The following is a 13,723-nucleotide window of genomic DNA, read 5'->3' as shown; positions in this document are numbered from 1 at the left end:
GTATCAACTTCTATGTTATTTATGCCAAGTATGGTGATACTGGAATGGCTTGAATGACACAGAGGAGGATAGCAAGGAGTAGTAAGAAAAATAAATCACTTAGGATAGGGTGTTAGGGAGCTTCCTTATCCTGTACTGCCCTTCACCTATCGGCTCATAGTGGCGATGCTTATAGGTCCCTAGCGCAGGGTTTCCTTCTCTATGAACTTTTGAAAACGTCCATTTCCGTCCTATACTGAGGACGCTGGGCGCAAATGGGTTAAGCCTCAGGAAAGCTCATGATAGCTCAAGAAAATCTCCGCTATGATAAAATATTCGGTGATCAGCAAAAACTTAAAACGGCGTCATCGTACTGAACGGTTTGACTGTGTTTATTTACTTTTTGGCAATTATTGTGATTATTATTCTTTCACAGAAGGGAACCGTGTCACCGGCCACTGTTAGTTGTCTCACGGGGCCATAACACAAGGTTGGGTATCGGTTTATTCTCCAGGTCGTTGCCAAGGTGACGGTGCAGGCAGTGGGAGTGGTAGTGGTTGTGGGATTGGTAGTCCCATCCATCCATCCATTGCCAGACGCCATGTATCCCAAACGGGGTGGCCAAGGGCTTAGAGTTAACTGTTCTTCAGGGAGGGGCACTAATCCTCCACCAACCCCACTTGACACGTAGGGAGAACGTGGTTGATCATAATTTTATAAAGCAAAACATAAAGATCCAAATGCTGGAGGCCTGCAAAAAACAGTTGCTGTTCCCTAGAAACTTGAACAGAAGGGTGTCAAAATCAAGGCTATGTATTTCAAGCTGCCTTAACGTATCGTATGTAAAAGTCCATGGGTCACAGACAGACGGAAATACAGACTAAGGAAAACTGTACCAGAGATGATCAACTGCATACATGAAGGACGGACAGTGTCAATTAACTTTAGCATTTGAGAGTCGAGAGAAAATAAATAAGACTGCGTTATTGAACGGGTTCTACGCACCAAGGAGGGATTCATGAAGACAGCTCAGAAAATCAGTGACGATTGCAATAGCGGCAATAAAGGGAAAGAGACTCAACACTGAAGGACGGAGGAAGTCAGTAAGAGAAGGAAAGCTGATGAGACGAAAACCTTTATTTCCACCCTGTATGTAGTGAGGTCCCCAACACACATGAGAGTGGTACTCCATAAGGGTAAAGAAAGTACGGAGTCAATTTAGCACCTACAATCTCTGGGAACCGGATTTTCCAAGTGAAGTAATATTTTTCCATGATAAGTCCCGGAACCAGAACATCTCTGGTATATTAAGCGATCATGAAGGAAGAAACTGTGTATCAGATTACTGAATAGTTCGCAGTATCTTTGTAGAAGAATATGACGACCTGGAGTACGGAGGAATTGAGTTTTTTATGCATAAAAAGTGTTACTTTGTCAGTCCAAGTGTACTACAGAACTTGAACGTTGTGACAAGCTGGTGGAGAGATGAAAGTTGGAGTATCAGCGAAGTTATGGATAAGTTTAGATTTACAGTGGAGACTAATGATGGAAAGAAAGTTGATGAAAGAAGATAACCCTGGGGAACACCAAAGTTGAGGCATAGAAGGAGAAGGACAATGACCATCTACAACAGCAGCTACAGCGGGGTTAAAAAGAAAGTTGTAGATGAAGACACATACAGAGGGATAGAAACCATAAGAAGGACGGCTGAAAATTAAACTTTTGTGCCAAATTCAGTCGAAGGCCTGCAAGATATTAACTAAGATGGCAATAACTTCACAAAAGTCTTGAAAGGAGGATGACCAACAAATTAAAAGCATGAGAGAAGAGTGAGAATCAAACGTCTCAGACAGAATCAATACCGATTGTCAAAATGAAGGTTATGAGAGGAAAAGTACTTTAAACCTTCCTATTGAAAACAGTCTCACAACTTTGGACGCTTAGGGGCCTCAAGCAATAGAGTGATAATTACTGGCTTGATATGGTTACCCCTTTTCTGGTAGGCTGAATGAAAGCAAATTTCCAGCTAGAGGGGAAGGTGTAAGCTGACACACAAAGATGAAAGAGTTTACCTAGGCAGGGAATCAACACCAGAGTGCAGCTCTTAACAAAGTCGAATCCAAAAGTAACAAAAGAGGGGCGCGATTCCTAATAGTATCTTCATGTCTGATTTCGTACTAAATCATTATTAAAATCCCCAACTTCCTGATTTCCATTGAAATAATTTTGTGATAACACGTACATAAGACATTTATTGCACATAATTTTTTTTTAATCTTTTATTATAAAGTAAACACTGGTCAGCCAAAAATGCGAGGGGCGTTCGCTCCCTATCCCGAAATCCGTGCTTGCTTACAGAAGTCTCCATCAGGATCTTAGTCAATGCGTGTTTAGTACTGAGGATGGAAAAGACAGAATATACATATATATATATATATATATATATATATATATATATATATATATATATATATATATATATATATATATATATATATATATCATCTCATCTCATCAACCGTTTGAGTGTCCACTGCAGGACCGGCCTATCCCAACAGAAGTGGGGACGATACAGCCAATGTATCTCTACCAAGTGGCTTAGGCTGTCTGGTAGAGATTGAATGTAGGGTGAGAAGTGCTTTGTAAGTGTAACTGTAATGTTGGAGTGGCTTTGGATGTGTGTGTAGTCTGTGAACCAAGTGTAATTGGCCAGCGCAAGCCGACTGGGTGCAAACATACTTTATAGTATGCGACACTGGTTCAACCACAGCACCCCTTGTGTCCGCCAATGCAGTACGTGGCCTGAAGAACGCTCCCAAAGTTTATTACCCTGGAGGGGCGTGAACCCTCGTTCTTCAGTGTACAAAAACGCACACTTTACCACAGAGGCTCCATATATATATATATATATATATATATATATATATATATATATATATATATTTATAAATATATATATATGTATCATCATCATCATCAGCCATTTGAGTATCCACTGCAGGACCGGCCTATCCCAACCGAAGTCGGGACGATACAGCCAATGTATCTCTACCAAGTGGCTTAGGCTGTCTGGTAGAGATTGTATGTAGGATGGGAAGTGCTTGTAAGTGTAACTGTAGTGTTGGAGTGGCTTTGGATGTGTGTGTAGTCTGTGAACCAAGTGTAATCGGCCCGTGCAAGCCGACTGGGTGCAAGCATACGTTACAATAAGCGACACTGGTTCAACCACAGCACCCCTTATGTCCGCCAATGCAGTACGTGGCCAGGTGAACACTCCCAAAGTTTATTACCCTGGCAGGGCGCAAACCCTGGTTCACCCATGTACGAAACGCACACTCTACCACTGTACCACAGAGGTTCCACATATGTACACATATATATATATATATATATATATATATATATATATATATATATATATATATATATATATATATATACAGTTTTTATATATATATATATAAAGGCATGGGATAGTCAGAGGCAGAGAGCATGAAGGAACAGCACCAAATAATGAGAGGATACGATCTCAGCAAAAAGTTCAGTTTTTCAGACTAAAAAAAATAAAAATAAAAGTCATTTAAGCAAAAAAGAGTGGACATAAAGTTAAATGAGTTTTTTTTTTTTTTTAAGCAAAATGCCAGGAGTAACGAACTGTGGTGAGGGATGTAATGGCCAGGGTAGTGGTGGTGGAGGCAGAATGTTTTAGCTGGGGGTGATGGGTTGTAGCTTTGGATACGGTGGCGATGGTAACAGTGACATTGATAACAGCACTGGTACTGGCAAGAGCAAAGATAATCACAGATGAGCAGTGTTATATCTCTGTCCTTCTAGTATTGGTGTTTCAAGGACGAATACACTCACGAAGTGTATGCGTGTATCCCTCCCCATTACCCAAGATGTCTGACCTTAACTGTTGTGCCGCCAGTATCGTTTGTCAGTCAGTCAATCCTCCCCCATTAAGGCGGTTGTGCAGCGGTCATGTAGCAATTTACTCAACCCCTTTTCTATCCAATCTTTAACGCATGAATTAACCAATTATGTCAGTCCTTCAGGTATGCATCTGGGCTACTCTGTGCCTGTCTTCCTCAATCTGTACTTACCTTTGCCTATGATCCCCTTAAAATGTAATGTATCAGCCATCCCAGAATGAACGAATCTTGACTCTGGCTCTCCTTTGTTCACTTTTTTAAGCTGGAAAGGGCAACTTTTACGGGTTTCAAGGCTTTGGTACCTTCTTTCTTTACATCAGAGTACAGAATAAGTTCACCTGTACATGACCACATTATCATCATCATCACCACCATCATTCTGTCACTAATTATTTCCTATGAGATGTGGTGAGGTAGGATCCGGGAGCAAGGAGGAAAGAGACAAGAAGTAACAGACTGAGTGCCCAGTAAATGGCCCGTACAATTCACACATTTTTTTCTTCCTCGGGATAAGACCCACATACTGTACATGTGTAGGATGGCGTTTTTTCGTCAACTAACACGTTAATAAGTAAGTGCGATCCTCGTCATTTGTATTTCAGTATATCATTTCATAAAATTCTTCAACTTTCGTATCTAGCTTTATCGCACACGCACTTACCATATCCACAAACCATCCATCTTTTTCTTGGTCTACCACGCTTCATCCCACCGCCATGGGCAAGCATATCAGTCCCTTTCACCACGTTAATTACATCTATTCTCTTTAAATGACTATAGTATCTAACCACATTGTCTTTTCCCCTTTGATCATTTAACTTCCTCACCTCACACCTTTCACGAATATCTGTGTTTATTACCCTTGCTTTCGTATGCAACTAACACTTATTTCCTAACAGATCATTTTCCACTTGTCTTACTCCTGATATTCCAACTTCAAGACAAATCGAGCTGATAATGATCCATTCATTAGACGTCCATCTTCTTACACGTGTTTCGCTACTGCCATTAAAAGAAAAATACTTTCCATCCGAATCACACAAGCTAAATCCTTCCATAATCCCTCACTGTTCACCTTGTCATACACTTTTTTAAAAATCCATCAATACGTAAATTATCTTAGACTTGCTGGTATGTTTCTGAACAGTCTGCCATTCTACAAATATCTGATCCATGCATCTCCAACCATATCAACAACCATTCAGTTCCCCAATTCCCAAGCGTACTGATATATTCCTTGCGACCTTTTCCATCACATTATAATATCATGGTTCTCACCTTACCCAGATTATTTGTGGCAGCGTCCAAGACAGGGGCTTTATTTGAAGAAACAAAAAGCCTCGCCCAAGACATTTTCCTCAGCCCTGTAAAACTTCAGCTATTTATGATAACGTCTGATAATTAGACTAGTCAATGCAAATTCAGCTTAACTTAAAATTCGCCTGGTAGGCCACGAATAAGTTAATATACAGTAAATGCATATAAAATCTGGGTTGCAGTGAACCTCGTAGCTTCAGATAATTTGTGTAGGCTATTCAGAATTAAACTGAAAGTGTTGTTCACACTGTAGATATTGAATTTAATAACTCAAGCATGATAAAGGCCAGTGTATTAAAGCTAGAAGTGGTGTTGGTGTCCATTTTATTTAAGTAATGGTCAGTGTTACTTCAATCAGACGGTGGCTGTGTTTACCTGAACCACGTGATGGTTGGCGGGGGTCGACCCTCAGCGGAGCAAAGCAGTGTGGCGGGGTAGCCCTTGCGAACTATCAGTGAAGCTGGGTGCTCCACGATCCGGGGCACGCGGCCTGTGGGGGAGAGAGTCGGGGAGTCAGAGGTCAGGTGAGGTGAGGGAGAATAAAGTCCAGTGCCAGGTGCCATATTATAGTATTACATGGCGGCGAAGAAGGAGGGTGAGATGGGTGTGTCAGGGAAAAGAAAGAATGACGATATACCCCATTATGTTCCTAGCGATCACGTTACTGGCAGTGGACACAGGTACACATGACTTGAAGTGGAAGGCCATATCAGGGACCTGATTTCCATTCTGTGTACCACTTTCCTAATTTTTCCTTATCCAGGGAAGTCTGTCTTAGGGTAAGTTTGTTTTCTTAGAATCAGGTTACACTGTAGTTTATTTGTTAGGGTACTCCGCTAGGTTAGGTAAGGGTACATTACTTTACGTTACGTTAAGGTGGGTCAGGGCAATAAAATAAGAAAAAATGGAAGAAAGATCATCCTAAGAAAACCAAATTTAGCCCACAGCGCAAAAATGGTATACAGAACGGAAATCTATGACTAGGGATAGTGAAGGGTTGAGAAGTTGGGTTTGGAGGAAGAGCTGAAGTATAGTTTTGGTCCAGAGGGATGACGGTTGATGGACGTTGTATACACTGCGTGCATATATATATGCAGAGTGATGCCTTTTATTAGAAAACCGACAGCATGCACATAAACAGGAGGCATGTACTACAAATGTATTTTGTAAATAAATATAAAAGTTTAATTAAAATGCATTTCTCTAGTTTCCTAGATCATCAGTTATAAAAATAGTGGCCAAGGAAGAGGTGTGCTTCCTATAAGTGATTGATAGCCACTGATATTTGGTATGAATTGTCCACTGTTGTCATTTTCGAGTTGTATGAAGCTTTAATTGTCCCACTTTCCTAATTCGAAAAAGGTTCGTTTTCGAAGCTGTAATTCGGTCGGTATTTCATAGATCTCCATTCAGTAATGGTTTATATTTATTTAGGAAATATTATTCCTTTGAGTTTCTTAATGTAGGATCATCCTTTTTTATTTTATACATGGGCATAATACTGAAGCTTGGAGAACATTTTTTTTGCACATTTAGCTATGTGGGAATTAACGTATAAACCTTTACTGTGATTAATCTAATATACTATAGCAGTAGCCGTGTGTGTGTGTGTGTGTGTGTGTGTGTGTGTGTGTGTGTGTGTGTGTGTGTGTGTGTGTGTGTGTGTGTGTGTGTGTGTGTGTTTTGGGCAGCCGAAACTACATTCAAATCGCACCAAAATTAGCACAAAAATCGCAAAAAATTCGCTGATGCGAAAAAAAACTTGGTCCCATCACGATTGAAAAACTTTTACTATATTTAATGGGCGATCAATTTTTGACCAAAAAACGCTGCTCCAGGCGCCCGGTCGGTTGCCACAGCCGAGTGGTTAATATCTTGGACTTGTGTGAAGACAACTTGGGTTCCATTCCCGAAGCGAGGTGAGGGCGCCTTTCGTCGGTACGGAGGCGTCCTGGTGCACCAAAATTGGCATGAAATAATTCGCTGATTTCGAAAAACTTGGTCCAATCTCGATTGGTGATTTTTTATTAGAGTTAAGAGTGATCAATATTTGGTTCGGAAAACAGTTCATTCGGTACCAGGACTTTTAGAAATCGAGTCTGCTTGAGCCATATGAGAAGCACGAGGAAACGAGTGCGAAGCAAAGAGAAAGCGAGCACGCAGCGCAAGAGCCCTCCACAGGAGCAAGTGTCTGAAGGGCCCATGAGCACTTGTATGATCCCTACGGAGGTTAGTATAGAGCCGGAGATTTGAGGTCTCACCTATATAACTCTGTTTGCATCCACTGCAGCGAATTACATAAATGCAGTTTCGTGTCAAGCATCCCATGTTTTGGTTAAATTGGAATATATAGTTGGCACTGGGAAAAGAGACTTGGCTGCCTTCAGTTATTTCTGTGCAGAGTTTACATTATTTGTCATCACATTTCTTCACTTTGAAACTAGATATATTATCAAACCTGGACCTTGTTAAAAATTTTTTTAGATTATTGGGTTGTCGCTTTGCTTTAATTAAGGAGACATCTTTGTAAATTTCTTCTGTTTTGGGTGCCTTTTGAATAACATTAATTGTACATGAGACTTCTTTAAAGTTATCACACTATATATATATATATATATATGTATATATATATATATATATATATATATATATATATATATATATATATATATATATATATATATATATATATATATATATATATATATATATATATATATATATATATATATATATATATATATATATATATATTTGTTTATATTTATCTACATTTATATGTTCAGTATACTATATATATATATATATATATATATATATATATATATATATATATATATATATATATATATATATATATATTAATTAATTTATTTATTTATTTACTTATATACACAAGGTGTCCCTCTGACATGTTTACACGTATACACACTTCTCTCCAGGCAACAATCACCCTTGATTATGAACAGCCTGAGATTAACATTCAACCGATGTGAGTTTGTACTGAAGTGGTACCGGGAACCAGAAAACATAAAAGAAGTCCAAAGACAGTGGAGACAGGAATTTGAAACAGAACCTCCAGCATGGCTTACAGTTGCATGTATAATGATCAATCTGAAACTCACAGTACTGTGCAAATGTACAAAAGCAACGATCTGGAAGAACAAGAAGCAATGAGATCGGAATAGGAGTTACGGAAGTTTGGAAAGTCACCAAGAAATTTAGTTCGACATGCTGCTCGCGAAACATAAGTCCCCAAATCAAATGTTCTTCGAATTTTAAGGTGTGCACACGTTAAAGGCTACATCCCAAGAGTAGTGCATGCTCTTAATGAAGATGATCATGATCGTCGGATTGAATTTAGAAAATAAATAACTCTTCATACAATATTTTCATAGAGTGAGAATTATGAATAAGAGATTTATAGAAAAATAAGTGCTTAACACAGTAAACAATAAGTGCACTGGCTTATAATGGTGAAATCAGTTGAAAAAATAAAGTGGTTTTAGAAAATATCTGTGATTTTCATTCATGGGTTATTTATTTATAAGATTATAACCACTTGCACACCAGCAGGCACATTGTCAATCTGAAATGGCTGAAAAATGGGAGAACTGGTAAGCATTACACTTGATGGGAAATGAAACATGCTTCACGGCTCGGGAAGTGTCTGGGGAGGCAGCGCGGCAGTGAGATCCTCAGGGACCAATGCAAGGCAACCAGCTGAGGCTACAGCCACTGTGAGCAACGAATGTGGTTAAAACAGTTACCTCTATTCCCCTCTTTTGTGCTCCTCAGCTACTCCATCTTGAAGCCTAGAGAAACATGTAATGGAAAGAAGAGGGATCGGTTAGTATTTTTTAGTCAACTGATTGTTCTAGATTTTATGGATGCTGAGATATGAATGTGAAAAAATGGCCAATTTCAGCATTTATACCCACAAGATGTGGCGTAGTGTTGAAACCACCTGAAGGACGTGGGTTAGGGAAGGTAGGGTTAGGTTAGATTATAGCAAAGCAGCCTGGATTAAAACCGGCTGGACAGTACAATGTTATGATAACAGTGGCTTAGTAAAGTGAAATTTAAATTTGGTTATGAAAGAAAAGGAATGATGCATATGCACAAAACACCAATACGTGCATTTACTAAGGGGATTGGAGCTGATTTTAAAATATGTTGAATAGGGATGGAAAGCATTACTTAGTTGCGTTCAATTATGGTAATTAGACTATTGTAATGATTTGACTTAGACTGGGAAAGAGTTGCTAAAGAGCCCAGGTTGTTAGAGAGTTCTTGGCTTGATTGAAATGACGTGAGTTCAATCCTAGGCTGGGTCAGGGAACAGAATTTCATTAAGAGACTTTACTTGTATTCCACAATTCTTACTGACATTTCAGAAAAAGATCCCCATTAATGTAGTATAAATGAACCAGTCCTGAATAAGATAAACCTACTGTGTATTCAGTATGTCTCTTGAGCAAGAAAGAGTGGTTGTGCGTGATAGGGATGACTGGAGAAAAACCGTGAATGAATAAAAGGTGACGTGGCCCTGAGGGGATATTCTCCTGCATTTGGTTTGATCAGCTGATTAGGTCAGGTGCAGGTAAGGGGATGGGTCCATTATGATGTGGCAGGGGTAAACCAGCTCTACTGTCGGGCCCTGCTGCGGATGTCGCTGATTGCACTTTGCAGTTGACCCTTGTGCGGTGTGGTGTGGTGAGGATCTGTCCCTTCTCCCCCTGGGGCTAAGATACGAATAAATGTGTGTGTGTGTGTGTGTGGATGAGTGAATTGGGAGTGTATCGTCCTGTCCCGGCTACCTACCTTTCTTTGGGGGAAGCAGTCTAGGTATATAGATAGAGATAGATAGTATTCAATACGGACAGTGGATATTGGTGCCAAAGTTGTACTGTACGCATGAAGATGAATGACGCATAGCAGGGCTGTTGGGCCTTAGCAAACGGGCTGAACAGACAACATTCAGAGTTGGACACATAAAAATAAAGGAAAGATGGTTAATTGCATTATTTTAAACGGGTAAGATTAACCTGCATTTCAATTAACTGTAACACTGAAGGTTAGACTGATACAGTTTGAAAATCATATAGGCTATTACATCTTTATACTGTATAGGAAGACTGTCTTGTTAAACCTGAATTATGCTGCCTATGATTAGATTTAGGATGATTTAGAATTAACCTTCATAGAAATGGTCAAGATGTTTAATCAGTGTAGGTATGATTTAGCAATGATGTATCTTCATATCGGGAATATAGAAAGCATTGTTACCCTCACTGTTGCATATTGTAACCTCGTGTGGCTGTTCATGAAAGTCCCTGTGTATGTGTGTGTGTGTGTGTGTGTGTGTGTGTGTTCCCTCTCCATATTGTATACAATTCTCTATTTTTTCATTCTCGTTTTTTTATGAACGGTTACACCTGATTTTCGTATTGGCTTTAATACATCTGATTATAGTCAGCCATTGACGAAACTAGTAAGTATTACCAACAAAGAGATATTACGACTGCGCCAGCTATTAAACTGTTGTTAAGTTGCCGGCAGGGCACTATTAGTGGGTTATAAATCTGTCTTCGGACGCACTCTGTTTGTAAACATTTGCAAATACACAGCATATTTACAGATGTAGAGAGTGTATGCTAATGTTGCACGGCACTATATAATATGTATTAACGACACTTTGCTTCTTAACATCACCTTCAACCTTCATCACCATCTCTGACAGCTGAACAAGCTTCCATTTCCACTTAAATAAATGAATGTCACACTGCTTGACCCATCACTGATAGACATAGAAGGTATGAAAGAACGCGGGACGCAAGAGACATGAAACGTGGGTGTCACTGCATCCTGGCAATCTTAATCTGTAATGAGCATGATAATATTTTCTCAGTCTTCACTTCACTCATTCTCTAGTTTCCCCTCTTTAATCACTTCCAGACCGCTCTCTGTCTCCTCTCATCACTGTTCCTTTCTCTCTCCGTCTTCCTCTTTTAGTTTTCTAATATCTCTCTCTCTCTCTCTCTCTCTCTCTCTCTCCTTCTTCTTCTTCTTTTTCCTCATCTACATACTCTTCACCACCATCTTCCTCATCTTTTTATCTCTTGTACTTCTTATTCATCTCCTGCTTTCCTGCTCCTGTTTTCCCATTTTCGTCTCTTTCTCTCCCCTCCGATCTCGTCCTTCATACCGTGTTTCCCTGCCTTCTGTTTCCCCCATCAAATTTATCTCCTATTTCTCTCTTCAGTGTCTTTTCCGTTTCTCTGTGTCTCTACCCTCTGCGCTTTTCGCTTTCTATTTTCTCCTTTTTCTTCCTCCTTTTTTTTCCTTACTCCAGTCCCTGCTTCTCTCTTCAACCTCCTCTCTCCTCTCTCTCCCTTTTCCACTTCCTCATTCTTCTCATTCTGTTTGCCGCCTTCCTCATACATTTCATTCTCAAATCACACCTTGCTTTCTCTCTTGCTCCCCGATTCTTCCCCTTTTGCTTCCTTCTCCTCTCTCTCTCTCTCTCTCTCTCTCTCTCTCTCTCTATCCAGTGTTACTTTCTTCTTATTCCTCCTCTCCAGACTCTTCTTCTCCTTCCTTATGTATTCACTATCACTTTTCCTCCTTCTCTGTCCCCTTGCCAGCCTCTCCTGTCTTCTTCCTCCTTTTCACTTCCCGCGTTTCTTCCTCCTTTGCATGTCTTTCTCTTTCCGTCTTGTCTTCTTCCGTCACCTCTGTTCCCTTTACCAGTCCTTCCCTCGTCTATGTCTCTATGATATACATTTAACATATACCCCTTTTTGTGACAGTACTCGTGTATAAACATAAGAGGTAAATACAATGTCTTCCTTCCCTGTAACTTCCCATATTCTCTTCCTCACTTTCCTCTTCTTCTTAGACTCCTCTGTCTTTGTCCTCACTCTTTGCTCACTCCGAACTCTTTCCCTCTTCCGCACCTGTTCCATCATTATCTCTTTTTTCATCTCTTTCCGCTTTCCATTTCCTCGTATTTTCCTCTTCCTATCACCCTTCCTTTTTAATCCTCTTCTAACTACCCTCTAGTTACCCCATCGCTTTCCATCACCTAAGTTCTTTCTCCACCACAGGCCTCTGCTGTTCTGCCCATTGCAATTACCATGGCTCTCTCTAGTGGCTCTAAGCGTATAAAAAACAAACATTATAGATAGCTAGAGAGACACATAATTTCTAAACATATACTTTCATAAACATATATCGGTATAATATGCAAAAATGAATATAATAATGCATAGACAGATAGATAGAGATAGATATACCATAAGAAGTTAGTGCCTTCTTTCCTAGTGTTCCCCTTTTTCTCTTCTCTTTCTCTCATATTTCTCTACTTTTCGCACTTCCTCCTCCTTCTCCTCCATCTCCTTCCTTTTTTCACCTCTTACTCTTCAGCTTCTTCCTTTTCTTGTTCTTAATCCGTCTTCCCTATCTCTTTTCCGTGTTTTTCCTCTTCATCTTTTTTTTCTTTTCTTCCTTCTTCGTCTTTACTTCCTCCTTTGTTTCTTCTTGCTTTTCATCCTCTTCTTCCTCTTCTCTTTCTTTTTCTTCTCCTCCTCCTTCTCTCTCTCTCTCTCTCTCTCTCTCTCTCTCTCTCTCTCTCTCTTTCTTTCTCCACTACCGTCCATTCTTTTCTTCACTGTCTCAGCTTTGCGTTTCATTTCCACTCTCCCCACTCCTCTTCCTTACTACATAATCGAAATATCACTCTCTCCTTACATTCATTTCATTTGCTATTTCACAGCCATCTCCCTCTCTTCGTATGTCATTCCCTATCTCCTCTCTCTCCCTCCCTTCTTTTCTCTGCAGTTGATTTCTTTCCTTCCATTTTCCCCCTTTCATTTATCATTATTTATAACTTCTCGGTCAGTCCCCCTTCTTTTCCGCTTCTTACTCCTTTCTTTCCCTCCTCACATACATCCTCTCTCTCTCTCTCTCTCTCTCTCTCTCTCTCTCTCTCTCTCTCTCCATTTCTACCCTAAAATACTAAAAAATGTGATGGATGTAATATGCAGTCCTCTAACAATTATCTTTAACAAGTCCCTACAACAAGGAAAGGTTCCAGCAGACTGGAGACTGGCTAACGTGACCCCTATATATAAAAAGGGCAGTAGAGATCAACCAGGTAATTATAGACCAATTAGCCTAACCTCTGTCTTGGGAAAGATCCTCGAAGCATTAATTAGAGATAGGATAGTTGAGTTCCTAGAAACTAATAACGTAATTAGGAACAGCCAGCATGGCTTTAGAACGCGGAGATCATGCGTGACAAATTTAATTGAGTTTTACGATTCACTTTTTAAAATGAATGATTGTACCAGGTCACTTGATATAATCTACTTAGACTTTCAGAAAGCCTTTGACAAAGTGCCGCATGATAAACTAATGACAAAAGTAAGATCACTTGGAATTGACGGAAATATTCATAGGTGGATACGTTGCTGGTTAAGTGAGAGAAAGCA

General features: G+C 39.8%; 1 protein-coding gene across 1 annotated transcript in view; it reads right to left on the bottom strand.

The window, feature by feature from the left end:
• Positions 1 to 5,936, bottom strand: part of LOC145395053 (roundabout homolog 1-like) — a 138,674-nt gene extending 132,738 nt beyond the window's left edge. Inside the window, exons 1-2 of the mRNA XM_080268809.1 lie at positions 5,894 to 5,936; positions 5,604 to 5,718 (exon numbers count right to left, since the gene is read on the bottom strand). Coding sequence (XP_080124935.1) covers positions 5,604 to 5,718; positions 5,894 to 5,936 — 158 coding nt within the window. The remainder of the gene's footprint in view (positions 1 to 5,603; positions 5,719 to 5,893) is intronic.
• Between the last annotated feature and the right edge of the window lie 7,787 nt (positions 5,937 to 13,723).

Source organism: Coenobita brevimanus, chromosome 4, assembly GCF_032717465.1.
Source record: "Coenobita brevimanus isolate Jiangsu-jjx chromosome 4, ASM3271746v2, whole genome shotgun sequence".
Lineage (NCBI taxonomy): Eukaryota > Metazoa > Arthropoda > Malacostraca > Decapoda > Coenobitidae > Coenobita > Coenobita brevimanus.
The sequence above is the reverse complement of the archived record's forward strand: the minus strand, read 5'-3'. Positions and strand labels throughout refer to the sequence as shown.